Source organism: Oncorhynchus keta, chromosome 2 (assembly GCF_023373465.1).
Source record: "Oncorhynchus keta strain PuntledgeMale-10-30-2019 chromosome 2, Oket_V2, whole genome shotgun sequence".
NCBI lineage: Eukaryota > Metazoa > Chordata > Actinopteri > Salmoniformes > Salmonidae > Oncorhynchus > Oncorhynchus keta.
The window spans coordinates 34,261,240-34,280,256 of NC_068422.1; the positions used below are offsets into that span (position 1 = coordinate 34,261,240).

The window sequence follows — 19,017 nt, forward strand, 5'->3', positions numbered from 1 at the left end:
TTAATGAAACAAATCCAATAAAGATAACTTGATCAGGGAATCTTTGAGTGGAGTAATGCTCCCTCTATGTGTCTAGCTGTTTGGGATGGCTTTCATGTTATAGGAGAGGTCACATCAATAACAGGTATGTTGTTTCAGAGCTGGTTAATGGACAGACAAAACCCTTCATTTCCTCTGTGAGATCACCCCTGGGTTTCCATTGTTTAACAGTCCACCAGAAAAGCCTCCTACCCCCTGAAGCACACAGGTGAAAAACAGCTTGAAATTACAAACATTATCTGACATTTTAAAAGAAAATGAAATGAATAAACTGGTTTTGCCATCGGAATCCAAATTTGATTACAAAGCACATGCCTGCTAGAACGTGTTTTTCTGGCCCATTCAAATTCGAGGCATGCTCAAACGCTCCCCACATCTAATAGATTTTTCCACCTCGCCACACAATTTACTGCTTACAGATTTAGAATTATTTGGCTTCCGGCCAAACTTCAGTCATAAGGGAATTAATGATATGAGCAGATCAGTGAGCGAAAAACAGCTTGTGATTCTCTCTCCAACAGGTTTGAAAATAATAAAGGACATGCCCATAAACCAAAACCCACTGCTATCAGAGTCACACAATCAATAGAACACTCCATTGAATTACGTCAAAGCTTAGGATAGTTCAAGAATTTGTTTGAGGAAATTGCATAGGGAGAGAAAATGACAAAGGGAGCGTATGGCATCTATCTGATTAATACACCGTTGAATGAAGAATATGCTTTACAACAAGACATCCTTTGATTTCAAATCCATTCCTTTGTCTATAGGATCACAATATATGTGTCATAGTCTGTTTCCTCCCACAGTATAATAGAAAAGCTACATAAACTACAATCATATGTTTATTACTTTGATATTTTAAGCTAGAGAAAGAAATCTGGTTTCTATTCTCTTATCATTCCGCTGAGCTCTCTCTGAAAGATAATGCGAAGGTTATAATCTATAGACTGTATCAATTCAAAATATTTAAACTGAAACATTTTCTGAAGATTGCCAGTGGCAGCATCTCGACAGTTATAAATAATGTATAATGCTTTATGCAGTGGATTAATTATATTTATATGGAGCACCTGTGAAACATACCATTTTCATTCAAGTAGGAATGTAAATGTTGTTAACTAGAAAGCAGCATGGTTGACTGTTCTTCCTGTAAATAATTTAATCATCGACCTCCAGCTAGGTGAGAAGAGAGGGGGGGGTAGAGAAAGAGTACAATTCATGTCATCATGTCACAGCACAAGTCTTTCTGGGTGAAAGAGCTGCAGTTGTGAAGAATGAATCATGACCCAAATGATCCACACATGTTCTCTCTTTCTTCTCGCTCTCGCTCTCTCGCTCTCTCTCTCTCACTCTCTCAACCCTCATTTCCTTCCTCAACATCGGGGCTTTTCTTAATTGTTGGAACATACAGTAGATGGCTAGATGCAGATACTGATGTCACAGTAATATACTGCATGTAAAAAGCTTGAAGTTAAAAATATATATTAAAATAAACATCTTAAGCCATCTTAAGTCTCCTGTCCAGTCCAGTCCACTGGAATAGAACCAATTTTGACAGGCCCAAAATTGGGACAGTTCTCTTGGGGATCGATGTAAACTTTCCCTGCTAAGGCTGCATGGTGGAATTGGTCTCTTTACACCTGCAAGTCCAGATAAGTGTAATTTTGCTCTTAACCCTGATCATTTAGTATGTGGAGAGCCTTGAAAGTTAATTCTTCCTCAAGACGGCACTTGAATTATAATAGCCATCTCCACTCTCACTTCACGCTGTAAAAAGAATCACTGTGGTCGATGCGGCGCTCTAGCTAGCAGGCAAGGGCACTGTTTTTCAAATTAATTACAGTGGAGATCTCGGTTTTCCTATCCTTTGTGATCAGAGCACATAGCTTAGTTGCTATAATATATAATAATAATTATAATATAATTCACATAAGCAATAGCACTGTGACTCTGCTATTCATGACACATTATTTAAGCTTTCCATGCACTGCACTTCTCATTGACTGTCTGCCAGGAAATATTTGGATGCACTAGGATACAAAATGTTTCCCTCGAACAATAGAACAGTGTATTACTATTTAGCGCACAATTGATTTCCATGCAATCTCTGTCAGTATCCTGTTCTTTCAATGAATAAATGGCTCTGATATATACTGTAGATCATTCATGTTACGAATAGAAATGATCAAGCACGAAAGCTCTATCCAACAATAAGAAACTCAATGGCTTATAAATAATAATTTCCCCAAAAATATCTAAAATCAAAATAATGATTCAGAAGCTTTAACAAAACCTACATTGCTAGCGGCAGGACACTCGAGGAAAGCGTGCAATATCTCTTGTTGATTCATATTTCATTTCAATCATCAGCTCATTTCAGCCATATAGCCATCCAAACTGCAGCTCACTGGAATAGCGTGCCTTTGTTGAATGATTCCTCTCTTATTGTTAGAGAGCCAACGGCAGGCAAGCGAGGGAACACATGCCACAGGGCTAGGGCTGCTGGTGCCCTGCCAGGGGAGTTCTGCTGACCCGGCACATTCAGCTGGCAGCCAGTGAGAGACTCCACTGGAGGGACAAGTGCATTTACACAGCCTGATGGAGTCATTAATGGCTACATCGCTCATTAGCATCACACAGACACAGACAATATTAGAAGGTGACGAGACTGACATCAGAAAAATCGATACAGCTTTTTTTGTCCCTCTGATATTTTCTGCTATTCCTATTACACAATCACCACAAACGCACATATAGAGAAGCACTGGCGCGCGCGCGCACACACACACACACACACACACACACACACACACACACACACACACACACACACACACACACACACACACACACACACACACACACACACACACACACACACACACACACACACACACACACACACACACACACACACTATTGATTCCTCATGTAGTAGAATGACAAGGCGGCCATTATTGATTCTCCAATCCACTTTCTGCATGAAAATGTAATGATATAGAGTGTATTCAAGGGCAATGTAACACTCAAATGAAAAAACAAGCAAGCTCTCTAGCTACTGGAGGATATATGCATCATACACATCACCCAAAACAATAACAACCATCAATAGCACTTTCTGAAGGGCTTTTTCTCAATTTGCTTTGTACCTTCTTTCAGTTATTCTCTAGTCAAATGTTTTTGGTTGTGGAAAAAAATTTTTTTTTGCAAAACATTACAGCAGTATCTCTAGAAATCCCAAATTGATACAACTATGTATTACTTCCTCATACCTTTTGCACACAATGTATATAGACTCTTTTTTTCTTTTTTCTACTGTGTTATTGACTTGTTTATTGTTTACTCCATGTGTAACTCTGTGTTGTTGTCTGTTCACACTGCTATGCTTTATCTTGGCCAGGTCGCAGTTGTAAATGAGAACTTGTTCTCAACTAGCCTACTTGGTTCAATAAAGGTGAAATAAAAAATAAATAACAATGTGTGACAAGACCTTCTACTTGTATTGACGTCAATAGGAGATTTTTATATGAAGACAGGAAGGACTCTGTAACTACGAATTAAAAGAAAAAGCTAAATGGAAAAACATGAAATTGGAGTTAGAGAATGCGGAATGTGTCATTAACATTGTATGACAATTATGCTACTTCATCTGAAGGGGTAAAAACAAAAATATACTCAAGTCCTTCACATTTCTTCTGTTTAAATAAACCAGCAAATATGTAATATCTGCAAGGATTATAGCATGACTCATCAGCCTCCTTTATATCTTGTGATTCATGATTCTGTTCAATGTAGCAGTAAAATACCACAATGAGCAGTGTTGAGGGCCATCTATGCCATAAGAGAAGGCCTAAGGATTTATGAAATAATTGTCCTTTTGTATTTAATCTTTTCAATAATATTTTAATGATGTTCTGATTTAAAGATGCAGTCCGGGATCTTAATTAAAACCCCTTATACTGGCCTCCCGAGTGATGCAGCGGACTATGGCACTGCATCGAAGTGGTTGAGGTGTCACTACAGACCTGGGTTTGATCCCAATTTGGGAGAAAAAAAGGGGGTAAAATACAAAATAAAAATAAAAAATTCAAACCCTTACACTCATGGAAAACGGCATATATGGATAGTTTGAAATGTTTCTAAAATAACTATAAAAAGCATATGCATGATCATGGTAGCAATTGAAAGAGAACACGTTATCAGACCAAAAAGTGAGGACACAATAGTTTAACTGACACACGACTGAATCCAAACATTACACTGTTGATTTTATGTGCATTTGACATTTACTCAACCTGTCACAGCATTTGTCAACAATCAAATCTGAAAATAGTCTGAATACATTCAGTAACATAATAAGGATATGGTCCTTCTGTAGCTCAGTTGGTAGAGCATGGCGCTTGTAATGCCAGGGTAGTGGGTTCGATTCCCGGGGCCACCCATACGTAGAATGTATGCACACATGACTGTAAGTCGCTTTGGATAAAAGCGTCTGTCTGCTAAATGGCATATTTTTTTTTTTTTTTTTTTTTTTGGTTTGAATGAAAGGTCTAACTGATGTCTTAGTTAGACCACGCACCTCTCCAAACTGGCCACGCACCTCTCCAAACTGGCCACGCACCTCTCCAAACTGGCCACGCACCTCTCCAAACTGGCCACGCACCTCTCCAAACTGACCACGCACCTCTCCAAACTGGCCACGCACCTCTCCAAACTGGCCACGCACCTCTCCAAACTGGCCACGCACCTCTCCAAACTGGCCACGCACCTCTCCAAACTGGCCACGCACCTCTCCAAACTGGCCACGCACCTCTCCAAACTGGCCACACTTGCACCTCTCCAAACTGGCCACGCACCTCTCCAAACTAAAATATGATCTTACAGTGTGAGGCGCACCTCTCCAAACTGGCCACGCACCTCTCCAAAAACCCACTGGCTACAGGTTATCCACGCACCTCTTCACTGGTCACCATAGCAGTCACCCACTCGTCTTTCCTTCCAGTTCTCTGCTGCCCATGACTGGAACGAATTGCAAAAATCTCTGAAGCTGGAGACTCACATCTCCCTCATTAGCTTTAAGCACCAGCTGTCAGAGCAGCTTATAGATCACTGCACCTGTACATAGCCCATCTGTAAACAGCCCATCTACCTCATCCCCATACCGGTATTTTTATTTATTTTGCTCCTTTGCACCCCAGTATCTCTACCTGCACATTCATCTTCTGCCGATCTACCATTCCAGTGTTTAATTGCTATATTGTAATTACTTCGCCACCATGGCCTATTTATTTCCTTAACTTACCTCATTTGCACTCACTGTATATAGACTTTTTTGTTTTCTTTTGTTCTACTGTATTATTGACTGTATGTTTTGTTTATTCCATGTGTAACTCTGTGTTGTTGTATGTGTCAAATTGCTACGCTTTATCTTGGCCAGGTCGTAGTTGCAAATGAGAACTTGTTCTCAACTAGCCTAGCTGGTTAAATAACGTAAATAAAGGTGAAATAAATTTAAACATTTAAAAAATAATAAAAACATAGGCTCCTTCTGTTCAAGACAACTCAGGGTATACAGTTGAAGTCAGAAGTTTACATACACCTTAGCCAAAAACATTTAAACTCAGTTTTTCACAATTCCTGACATTTAATCCTAATTAAAATGCCCTGGTCAGTTAGGATCACCACTTTATTTTAAGAATGTGAAATGTCAGAATAATAGTAGAGAGAATGATTTATTTCAGCCTTTATTTATTTCATCACATTCCCAATGGGTCAGAAGTTTACATTCACTCAATTAATATTTGGTAGCATTGCCTTTAAATTGTTTAACTTGTGTCAAACGTTTTGGTTAGACTTCCACAAGCTTCATACAATAAGTTGGGTGAATTTTGGCCCATTCCTCCTGACAGAGCTGGTGTAACTGAGTCAGGTTTGTAGGCCTCCTTGCTCGCACACGCCTTTTCAAATCTGTCCACACATTTTCTATAAGACTAATAGCCACTCCAATACCTTGACTTTGTTTTCCTTAAGCCATTTTGCCACAACTTTGGATGTATGCTTGGGGTCAATGTCCATTTGGAAAACCCATTTGCGACCAAGCTTTAACTTCCTGACGGATGTCTTGAGATGTTGCTTCAATATATCCACATAATTTTCCTGCCTCATGATGCCATCTATTTTGTGAAGTGCACCAGTCCCTCCTGCAGCCCACAACATGATGGTGCCACCCCCGTGCTTCACAGTTGGGATGGTATTCTTTGGCTTTCAAGCCTCCCCCTTTTTCCTCCAAACATAACGATGGTCATTATGGACAAACAATTTTTGTTTCATCAGATCTTTTCTCCAAAAAGTCTGATCTTTGTCCCCATGTGCAGTTGCAAGCCGTATCTGGCTTTTTTATGGCGTTTTTGGAGCAGTGGCTTCTTCCTTGCTGAGCGGCCTATGATGCATATATCCTCCAGGCCATTCAGGTTATGTCGATATAGGACTTGTTTTATTGTGGATATGGATACTTTTGTACCTGTTTCATCCAGCATCTCCATAAGGTCCTTTGCTGTTGTTCTAGGATTGATTTGCACTTTTTGCACCAAAGTACAATCATCTCTAGGAGACAGAACACGTCTCCTTCCTGAGCGGTATGACGGCTGCGTGGTCCCATGGTGTTTATACTTGCATACTATTGTTTGTATAGATGAACGTGGTACCTTTAGGCATTTGGAAATTGCTCCCAAGGATGAATCAGACTTGTGGAGGTCTACAATTTTTTTTCTGAGGTCTTGGCTGATTTCTTTAGATTTTCCCATGATGTCAAACAAAGAGGCATTGAGTTTGAAGGTAGGCCTTGAAATACATCCACGGGTACACCTCCAATTGACTCAATTGATGTCAATTAGCCTATCATCAGAAGCTTCTTAAGCCATGACATCATTTTCTGGAATTTTCCAAGCTGTTTAAAGGCACTTAGTGTTTGTGAACTTCTGACCCACTGGATTTGTGATACAGTGAATTATAAATTAAATAATCTGTCTGTAATCAATTGTTGGAAATATTACTTGTGTCATGCACAAAGTAGATGTCCTAACCGACTTGCCAAAACTGTAGATTGTTGACAAGACATTTGTGGAGTGGTTGAAAAACGAGTTTTAATGACTCCAACCTAAGTGTATGTATACTTCCGACTTCAACTGTATATAGTTGATACTGTAAATGACATGAGTTTTCAAATATGTAAATGTGAAGTGCACATGTGTTTGGCTTGCTTGTATGACATCAAAGCAGTATTTATTATAATCTTCAACGTCTCATCTTTCAGAACAAAGACTCGTCTCTATTTACAGCATTTCCATTACTCACACAACAACAAATGTGCAAAAGTAGCCAATTAGAGGGAGGAATGGGGAATATTCAAGTCGCGTGGCGCTCAAGTTTATAACAGCTGTCAACACGAATACAGCGCTGTGAAACGGAGAACCTGCGCTCTGACATGTGTAGCATGTTACTCTACAGCCATTGTGTTCCAATTCAGGCACTTATCAATCACAATATCTGTCATTTTTAACATGTATACTGGATGACAGAGGTATTGAGTGAAAAAGGCTACACACAACAAATTCGTAAGATATTGTACAAATTGGATTCGTAACATATCATACAAATTGCTAAAAATATATATTTGTTGTGAATGACGTAGTACACAATTGGATGAAAGTGTACAAAAAACGGGGACCTGTTTTGGCTCGTGAGTACAACTTTCAAAACTACTGGCTGAAATTAAACAATAATTTTCATATCTTCATTTTGTGTTGGAAAAGTAACGGGTTAACACTGAAAATAAAAAAATACCCAATCAGGAGTTTTTCTTCGGCAGTCTCTGGGGAGATAAATTTAGCTATCTAAGTCAGTCATTGGCTGGGACCTCAGAAGCTACACTCTTAGTAGAAAATGTGCTATCTAGAACCTAAAAGGGTTCTTCGGCTGTACCCGCAGGAGAACCCTTTGAAGAACCCTTTGCCGACAGGTCATTGCACAATAGCAAGCACGGTCTAACTAGCTCACTTTTGTTGTAGGCTAGTGTGCAGCGGCTGCGGCAGGTGTTATCGAAGAGGATGTTGTTGCTAATTTGTTAGCTTTGCCCTTTTCAAAATTAACTTTCAACAAGATGTTAAGTTACAAATTATTGTCATCTGGTAAGTGGAGGGCTCCTGAGTGGCACAGCGGTCTGCATCTCAGTGCTAGAGGCGTCACTACAGACACCCTGGTATGATTCCAGGCTGTATTACAACTGGCCGTGATTGGGAGTCCCATAGGACAGTGCACAATTGGCCCAGCATTGTGCAGGTTTGGCCGGTGTAGACCGTCATTGTAAATAAGAATTTATTCATAACTGACTTGCCTAGTTAAATAAAGGTTAAAGCTCGCTTGCTGTTGTTAGCTCTCTTTGAAAACAACTTGTGTGTGAAACATTGTTGCATTTAAACTTTAGATTTTGTGTGCTGAACGTGAAAAAGGTGTTTACAATGGGAAGTAATAGTAATAACACTCCATGGTGCGTGCTGCATATTACAGTCACTGTCCTTTCAGCATCACAAACCTGTTTATTCTCACATCCTTTTACGTGTCACTGTTTTCTCTTTTGATGATAGTGTGACAGTAATGGCATTAGGCTACCAGTTTGGTTGTTGTTGCTGGTAGCATTTTCCATGCGGGTGCTGCCTCTGTGTGAGTGGCATCCCGAAGCATGGCTCAGCCTTAGGCCTGTTTGATTCAGTTGGGCGCATAAACTGTTGCTATATTGGTACAACGTGTTGGAATATTATTTTCCCCCACTGAAGACCTAGGTCCAATAGCCACGGTTCGCCACTGCTACAATGCAGCTATCAAATACCTCAATGACATCAATGATACAAATTAAGGATGTCAGAGGTCTGAGGCAATTATACAGAATGTACATGCAATTATAACTGTACAATTATGTAACATGAGCAAAAATAAATGCATAATGAAACCATTTTGAATTGGTCATACATGTATTATTGTGCATGTGTGGCTCTTACAGTGATGTGTAATCCAAACTGGTAACTATTTATACAAAGCCTATAAGAGGATTATAATTACAGTTATAATTCCATGTTTAAATTATGTCAATCATAACTCTAGTGCTTGTTCAAACTACAGATCAACAGCCAAACAAAACAGCTTGAAAGACAGGAAAGCTGCTGCCCTCACCCAGTTGAGACCTCTCCCTTTGGATGTCTCTGAAGTTGAGGCCGCTGTTGAAGGTGCTCTCCCTGTATCTGTGGAGGGCCTCTCTGTGTCCGTTGGTGCCCAGCTCCCTCAGGACAGAGGGCTTCAGAGGCGCTGCCCGCAGCCCGTGAGACCATTCCGAAAACTCTGGGACTGTCCACTTCACCAGGTCCTCCAACCGAACAATCACCTTCTCTGACACAGCAATGACCTCATGCTATAAGAGAGACAAGAGAAGGAAAGGGAAAGGGGATACCTAGTCAGTTGCACAACTGAATGCATTCTACCGAAATGTGTCTTCCGCATTTAACCCAACCCTTATGAATCAGAGGTGCGAGGGCAGGGAGTGTGAGGTCAGGAGGAAAATAACTAACATGGATATGTCAACTCCTAACACCACCTTAAGACTAATATAATAGTTACTATTAGAGATGGGGTCATAACATGCAATGGTAACTAGGGTGAACTTTTCTAAGCAACCTTTTGTTCAAATGTAATATTCTATTAGAGAGAGTCTACCACCCTTGAACAAGTTGTTTGAGGCAAACTAAAATAGCTTTTCAATCTTTCCCTTTTGAGGAATTCCAATGAAAAAATTGTAACATAGAAATGTTGAAATGTGGTTCCATTTTGAGGAGTAATGGGCGCTGTTGTGCTTGTTATCGGGCCGGAGTGGTATGAGATTGTTATTAAGCTGCGGAATCTGGAGGACAGATGTGTCCATCTGGAGAAACACACTTTTTAACGCTTACCTTACATCTGTCTGTACACATTTCCCTTGAAGCTATCTTTAAGCATTCACACACACACACACACACACACACACACACACACACACACACACACACACACACACACACACACACACACACACACACACACACACACACACACACACACACACACACACACACACACACACACACACACACACACACACTCTTTTAATTTGACCACTTTCTCACAGCAGGAACATAATCCTGCAGCAACAGGAAATTAGAATTATTGTGTGGATTCTAATTTATGTAGGGGTCGATACATTATTTGTTAGGGCAAATCAAGTCTAAAATTTGAAAGCGGAAATTACAAATTTAAGAAGCCTTTTTAAACCTCAAACACACTACCCGTTTGCATTTCCTGCAACAGGGTGTCAAATTAAGATCCTACATCTGTACAGTGCCTTTACTACTCTTCATACAGAGTAAATTTTCACAATCCTCGTCCACTGCTAAGAACTCTGAGTCAAAAACAAATCTGTAAATAAGAAAAGCTGTAATGGTTAGCTTCCTATAGCAGTGTCTTCTCAGTAAACGGAAACATAAGACATTCGCTTTTTTCACTCATATAATGAGCTGTCAAGTGGTGGTTGGTTGGTGGTTGAAACTGTTTGCGTGCTGGCGTGATGCAAGGAAGCCTCTTTTTTTAGGTACACATTTCCATAACATAGACCTCCATTTTAGTAACAATCAACAGCAGATAGCTGAAATTGTTAAGCAGTGATGCCAGCAGCCAAAAATTATCTGGAATTCTTACTGTGCTTTGAAGCAATTGCCTACGTAAAGATACTAAACTGGCAAATCATAGGGGATATATTATATTTGATACTACGTCACTCAGAAGATTTCACAATGGATTATGTATTTTGAGTGAGTGTATTCATAACATACTTTATAGTTTTCCTCACAGAAAGTATTCTCTAACATCATTACATTTTATGTGACAGGTGTGGGTGCCAGCATGTAACCAACTATCCTGTTTAGTAACTTGATTTACTTGAGTGACATGAGTTAGTTAATGAACAGACCACACATTAAAATGCAGTAAAAAATCCACAATGAGTTACCATAAAGAGTTAAGGTACTGATAGTGGAAGGAACTGGAAGATAAAACCACCAAGCTGCATATATAGGTCAGAGGTCTCATGAGGCTACCAATGGAAAGAAGTGACACTTCAAATAAAACAATTCACAAGAGGTTGCTGCTATATCATTTCATGCTCTTTGTCATACGATACAATAGGTTTACAACAACCTTAGATGTTTATGGAGCAATAATATTACAATGTGATTTAATACAAAAGGTTCATGATTAATAATATAGGACATCAAGAGTGAAAGAAAGGCAATATGGTCTGTTAGAGTCACGGCAAAATAAATAGTGGAGGTACGCCGTACCGGTAAACGTGAGCCTATCAAAATGAATAAAACTTGCCCAAAATAACGATAGGAAAGCGATAGGACACCTTAATTTAACATTACTGCATGTCAGTCACATGAAACATGTGCGAAATGACTGGAAACTGGGTGGTATACCCTCCAAATTGCGGTGGTTTGAGAAGAACACATTTTGTCAAGGCAGAGATGAGTGGCCGAGACCGAGCCATGCATGGACAACAGTCGATGCATCAATTCAGGCCTAATGTAGGCCTAATGTTAATCGCAGAATGGCATTACAATACACATGGTGTTTTGTAACTGATGTCTCTTTCCATTCATCAAATTGCGGGTGCACTGTTGGGGTTTGGATGTTGAAATTATTTTCTGAGTGAACGAATGTGCACAGGTAGCCTACCGGAGCACGTTTCTTAAGTGATAGTTTGATAATCAGTTGAAAATATAATGACTGGTTGTGTTTATGCCACATTAAATGGTATAGGCAGCATGTCCATAAGGCTAGGGGAAGCTAAACTTTCTCTAAAGTAAATGTAAGTCCCAAAATTCTACAGCCTAATTAGCTTACTCCTGTATATACATAAATAAATACAATTCAAAATAGGCTCCTACACCAGAAAGCATGATTTGGCCATAGAGGATAATCTGCTTACATTTTTTTTTGCATAGCCTACAGTTAGAAGGGCCCGCAATTTGGGGAGCGCGCGCTGCAAATTCTAAATAGATCCTTGTTGAGTTGCGACTGTCAGTGAAAAGCAGAGAGACCCAGCCAGGCATATAACAATATTTACAAACAGAATCACATTTAAAAAAAATGAAAAGCATATGGCTATTGCTGTAAAGAGATGACAATGAAAAGACTGTCTATTAGTTATCAAAATTCATAACTTAATTGGCACCTGTGGAGAATATCGGCCATATCCCCGGTGAGTGTGCATATTCACTGTCTTTATCATTGGGTCAGTGCCACTTTTGTTTGTTTTTGGACAAGAATTTCCTCCTCCAGGGTAGATGGACATCTTTGTATTTGTGTCTCCTCTTTTCATAGGCCGATTATACGGATCAGACAACATCGGTTTTTATTGATCTGTTTGTCAGTGTCAGCAGAGTAGGCTACCCTGTAATTTTTGTAGTTGGATATTTTTTTGTTAAATGCGTGCGTGCACTTGGGTGTTCCATACCTGTAAGAAACGTAATCTTGATTGACCCCTTTTTTTTAACTTTAAAACAAATAATATATGAGTGCATATATAACATGTATAGAATGTCAACTGTGTAAGAGCAATTAACGTTCCCAGGACTACTAATAAATGATACAGTATATCAATTAGGTGATAATGAGTCATTAGCCAGTTTCAGATGTGCTTGAAGCTCCAGATGCATTGACATGAAGCAGAGGTCACAAGGGAAGTCTATATGTAATGTTAGGAAGACTAGATCTAAAGAGCAATCTTAGCGTCAAAGCAATCTAAAGTAGAGTTGAAGGCCCTATTGACTACAAAGAAACAGTGTGCTTTTATGACTGTTAAAATTCAACAATTAATGGTACTACACAATAATCGCATGATCTGTCAAGTTCCATAAAATCCATATTATTACATATCATTCTGTAAAAGGAACACCACAGTTTTTGAACTGTGAGGGATATTCCTTAATGTCACCATTGTAGGGCAAAGTGGTACATTGGTTGGACAGGTCTTTCAGTTAAGAGTCAAGAGTCCCACAGACAGCCCCTGTCATGCTGAGAAGGTTTCAGTCTGGTGGCTCAGGGGGTCAACCCAGGAATTCCTTGGGCCAAAAGGAGATTAGTAATTGAGTAATGGGCATGGTGACATGAACAATGCTCCATGGTGCGCTCGGCTGAGGGAGTGAAATGCAATATGAGTTCATTATCTTTCCTCCTCAGCACTGACCTTGGCTACAGTGTCTCAAAACAAACTCAACTATCTAAAAAAAGAGGCCAGGAGATGCTAGGGGGCTAATATATTCTACTGAGACTGTTTAAAAATGGAACTGGGTTAAATAGTTGTTTTATGCCTGCAATGTATATGCCTGCAAGATATTGGCGATCAGATATGCTATAAACTATAAGCAGCTACCATGTTGTTTTGTACAGTGTGTCATTTCAAAAATACTTAAAAACACACAGTACTGAATACTATCTGACTTAGTTTGACTGTGGGGTGTGTAATCAAAGACTAAATCATATCAGGCTGAAGCAGTGCTATGAGCATTCACTAAAGAATGAAAATATGCTAAGTACATTCAAACATCTCATCTGTGGTTTCAGTCCTCTAAGGTTATAATGATCCACAATAGCTTGGGGCTTAGAGTCATGCATTATGGGAAATGTTTGATGTTAGTGGTTTGTCAATGACAAGGTGTAAACCAATCCAAATACCACCAATTTCTCATGTGTGGAGGGAAAAGTCACTGTTATAACACATCATTACATACAGTATATCAAAGAATAGCAGAATATAAAAAACTCATGTATGTGTATGGAAATAACATAAACCAAAATGATGTTTCTCTTTGAAGTGCATGACATCCAGTTTAAATTACATTTTAAATTACCACCAGTAATGCCATAAAACAAGATAATAATTGACATGTATTTTAGAAACGCAAAAGGAATTCACTTGAGGGCAACGTTCAGACTTAATGGCTTCTCCCTCCCCCTCTGCCTCAAATTCCTGCCATTGTTGAATGAATAGGGTGATTTGGGTGTCATGCTCACTAAACAGTAAGCATCTCACATACACTATATGTACAAAAATATGTGGAAACCCCTTCAAATTAGTGGATTAGGCTATTTCAGCCACACACGTTGCTGACAGGTGTATACAATCGAGCACACAGCCATGCAATCTCCATAGACCAACATTTGCAGTAGAATGGCCTTACTGAATATCTCATTGACCTTCAATGTAGCACTGTCATAGGATGCCACTATTCCAACAAGTCAGTTCGTCAAATGTCTGTCCTGCTAGAACTTCCCCAGTCAACCTTAAGTGCTGTTATTGTGAAGTGGAAACGTCTAGGGGCAACAACGGCTTCAGCCACGAAGTGGTAGGCCACACAAGCTCCCAAAACGGGACCGCTGAGTGCTGAAGCGAGTAGTGCGTAAAAATGGTCAGTCCTTGGTTGTAACACTCACTACTGAGTTCCAAACTGCCTCGGGAAGCAACGTCAGCACAATAACTATTCGTCGGGAGCTTCATGAAATGGGTTTCCATGGCTGAGTAGCCGCACACAAGCCTAAGATCACATGCACAATGTCAAGCTTTGTCTGGAGTAGTGTAAAGCTCATCGCCATTGAACTCTGGAGCAGTGGAAACGCGTTCTCTGGAGCGATGAATCACGCTGCACCATCTGGCAGTCCGACGGACAAATCTGGGTTTTATGGATGCCAGGAGTACGCTACCCGCCCCAATGCATACTGCCAACTGTAAAGTCTGGTGGAGGAGGAATAATAGTGTGGGGCTGTTTTTCATGGTTCGGGCAAGCCCCTTTGTTCCAGTGAAGGGAAATCTTAACGCTACAGCATACAATTACATTTTAGACGATTCTGTGCTTCCAACTTTGTGGCAACAGTTTGGGGTAGGCCCTTACCTGTTTCATCATGACAATATCCCTGTGTACAAAGTGAGGTACCTACAGAAATGGTTTGCTGAGATCGGTGTGGTAGAACTTGACTGGCCTGCACAGAGACCTGACCTCAACACTATCAATCACCTTTGGGATAATAATAATAATAATAATGAATGAATTGGAACGCAGACTACGAGCCAGGCCTAATCGCCCAACATCAGCGCCCAACCTCACTAATGCTCTTGTGGCTTAATGGAAGCAAGTTCCCGCTGCAATGTTCCAACATCAAGTGGAAAGCCTTCCCAGAAGAAAAGGGGGACCAAATCCATATTAATACACATTGATATTGGAATGAGATGTACGACGTGCTGATGTACACATACTTTTGGTCATGTAGTGTAAGTCGTTATAACACCTTCTATTGAGTTATTGTTTGAATATCTGGACCACCAGATAAAATAACTGGAAAATGACTTTTGCAAACATACTCCCTCCAGGAAAATCTGAGAAAAAGCAAATAAACAATATATCATCTGATTTCCCTACAAACATGTCCCAAGCACTCAAACACAACCCGTATGGATTTTTGCCTTGAACCAAAGCTGATTCTGGACAGATTCCACCATTTATTTCTACTGCAATCAATAAAACTGCTGCAGTCACTGCTTTCCTACCTCACTGCTTTGTCATTTATAGTAATAGAGTGGAGAAGCAGTGACATCCGAGATAATAACAAATTATTAGCTTATGATGCAAAAATACCACACCACTTGCCAATTTTCCATTTCCACGAAGGGTACCTGGAGTACTGCAAAGATAAGGCCTAAGCAATTAGCTGTAGCAGCACTTTGGCGGTTGTAGCTGTAAGTGTTATCTAAAACAGCTCTCTTGAAACATGAGCCAAATAAAGACAGTGTATTGAGCCAACATGTACCGGAGGGGGGCGTTGAGGGCAATACCTAATACTGTGTCACTCAATAAGTAGTTTAACGCATGTGACTGTTTTGCAATAGGCAGTTCTCAGACCACAGAATGCAGAGAGACAAATAGAGGTTGTATGATATTCACAATGGGTGTGCCACACAACACAATGCCTTTTCACATTAGCATGCAGGCATTTTTTAGCTAGTGGAGTAGAGGGTTTGTCAGCGAATGCAAAATGAGCACAGTAGGACATGGGTTTCTCTTGTCCCTGCCTACACTGGGAGGGGCTAAGAGCATACAAATACCCGAGCCAGAGGGGAAATGACATAATGCGTTGAGCATTGAACTCAAGAAGGGATATCCAGAGAGATTTATAACCTCCTTTTATCACACTGAGGAAAACACTTATTGTACTCATGACATGTGCACATTTGTGCCGTAAATATGTAGTCTTGGACATACCCATTAGTCAGAGGCTATAACTACGAAGTAAATCTTAGAAATTGAAAGCTGTCTCAGGCTATGCAGATTTGCATAAATATATTGAACTGACGAGTAATAACTGCAGCCAGTTTACCTGTTTGAGTAAATGTCCAATGTAATCAAGTTTAAAATCACATTTAATGGGGTCATGATTTTGGCATCAACATCACAGTTTTAGATATCATCATATGTTATGTCATACTCTACTTCAGCTGTGCTGTAGGCTATAACTATCAATTTACCACTACCAACACACTGGAGTCTCTCTGTCCTTTGATCCTGGAAGGAGTCAAATAATATTGTCCAGATATCCAATCATGTGGATGTTACCGCTTTACAATGTAAATCAGGCTTCTCAAGGGGTGGGGCTGACTTGTCCTTATTGCAGAAGTGTGTTTCTAAATGATGGACTGTGCATGCACTCAATGTAATTACAAAGTCATTACATTGTGTAAAGGATAATGCAAATGAATGATTTGGATGATCCTGGTTGAGTAAAGAAGAAAAAAGGATTAAGTTACATTTATTCATAGCAACATCCACTATAAATACCTTTTTCTCATGAAAAGGAAATGTGATAGCTACTGTATTACTCAAGAGGAAAGAATGCTTACCATCAGCAAAGGAAAAGACGGCTATGTTTGCATTGCTAATCAAATACAAACCAGGCTTTGTCCTCCCTAATGGCAACTGCAGGCATATTTCATGTGACCATAAAATCAAGTGATCGAAAAAATATTTCAATTTGATGTTGTGTCGAATAGAGTATTTGGGTAGGTTACAGTGGCATATAGAAAATATGTGATTCTTTCGTATACCGCACAAGAAAAGCATATACAAAACTAACCCAAGCTTTTTCGCTCTCTGCCACGCGCTTATGAAATGTGATACAGGCGTCATATTTGGCCACTTAGCAAAATGCCTCAGTTAATCATATTGCTAATGCCAACATATCGGACTACAGTAAGTGTCCTTTTGTAATGCTTTGGCATTTCGACCTGTCCTGATCCTCGGGTAAGAGGGCAGTACATTTGATCTGACAACAATATCATATCGTTAGGAATGCGAATGATTTCATAGACATTTTTTTAATGATTAAGTAACGTTCGTTAGACATGTTAGCACTCGTTTTCAATAGGTCGTGTGGACGTATTCAGCAACCATTCATATGCTATGATGAAAGACTCTGTTGTTGAATCTAGGAGTTTTGATCTCATGCATTTCGCAATTTCCTCCTATATGTCACCATTATGAAATAAAATGACAAACGCTGGATTCGTAGGCTATAGGGGTTTTTCTTCCCCTAATACAATTATCCCCGCAACAGCGTTATTACGCACAGCTGGATAAGATTGAACTGCACATTCAGCAGTCGACACAATGAACAAATAGGCTAAGTAGACAATAACACAGTAATAGACACATGCCGTTTGTGATGGATCAATGTGGGAATCACATAATGCATACGCATATTATACAATTAATGACCAAAGAATGCAGAAAATGCCACATTGATTTATCAACACAGAATATTTGTTAGTCTGTACGCTGTTATTCATTTGGCAGCATAAGGCACGTCATGAGAGCAAAAGAAGGTCATTACCTCTCCATGGCTAACTGTCCTTCCCGAGGGAGTATCTTCGGGTAAGAAATAAAGTTTTGAGCTTGATAAAAGTTGCTTAGTAGTCCTTTCCTCCCATAACAGCTGTAGCTCCGCTATGCAAATCGGATCCCCAGGCTTACATCTCACGAAGAAAAAGTCTCCGAGGGACAGAATTCTTGGTTTACTGTCCCGGTGAAATTTAAACGCCTTGTAGAATATATATGGTCCGTGTAAACCGCAAGAAGAGCCTACCCACTGTGGAGAAAATAACAATAAACAACTTAATTAATGACTTATTCATATTCAATAAATGAGGAAACCCATTAAATCGCACGACATGCGAAATGACTATGGCTTGACAAATCCTTAAATAACGCACTAATAACACCTGACTGATTTAGAACCATGTAACTATATATTAATATGTAAAAACCACAAAACATACAAGTATTGTAAATTAGCTGTCTCCAAATTGTTAATATTATGCGAAAGTAGAATATGATGGTGTATGATTATGTTAGTACGTTACCTTCGGTGAGTTGGGCTCCATCTCGACGTTCTGAATTGATTAAACTCAACACGCTCTCCAAACTTGTTGGATTGAATGGATTGCCGAAGGTCCTGTAAGGACCCTATATTTTTTAAGTTGAAAAACACTTTGTTGTCAATATAGAACACTTGTAAAAATATTGAGTTCCTCCAAAATTACAACAAATGGATGGCTTTTGTTGCTGTGCATCAGTTAAACTAATACAAATCCAAATTCGACAATCGTGTACCAATACAATCGTCCATATTCAATCAGGAAAACGACATATGCCTATTACTATCATTGAATTCGTGGAATTCGACAAATATAACTATGGAATTAACACTGTGCATCAGTCCGATAATGCCTCAATAGTGTATTTAAGTTATGCGCAATGGAAAAATGTGTGTTACCGTATAATTTATTTA

The 19,017-nt window shown here is 39.6% G+C and overlaps 1 protein-coding gene across 1 annotated transcript in view; it reads right to left on the reverse strand.

Annotated features, from left to right (window-relative positions):
- Positions 1 to 18,652, reverse strand: part of LOC118399577 (AT-rich interactive domain-containing protein 5B-like) — an 81,882-nt gene extending 63,230 nt beyond the window's left edge. Inside the window, exons 1-3 of the mRNA XM_035795767.2 lie at positions 18,590 to 18,652; positions 18,061 to 18,315; positions 9,268 to 9,502 (exon numbers count right to left, since the gene is read on the reverse strand). Of these exons, the coding sequence (XP_035651660.1) occupies positions 9,268 to 9,502; positions 18,061 to 18,315; positions 18,590 to 18,610 (511 nt within the window). The 5' untranslated portion in view covers positions 18,611 to 18,652. The remainder of the gene's footprint in view (positions 1 to 9,267; positions 9,503 to 18,060; positions 18,316 to 18,589) is intronic.
- Positions 18,653 to 19,017: the final 365 nt, after the last annotated feature.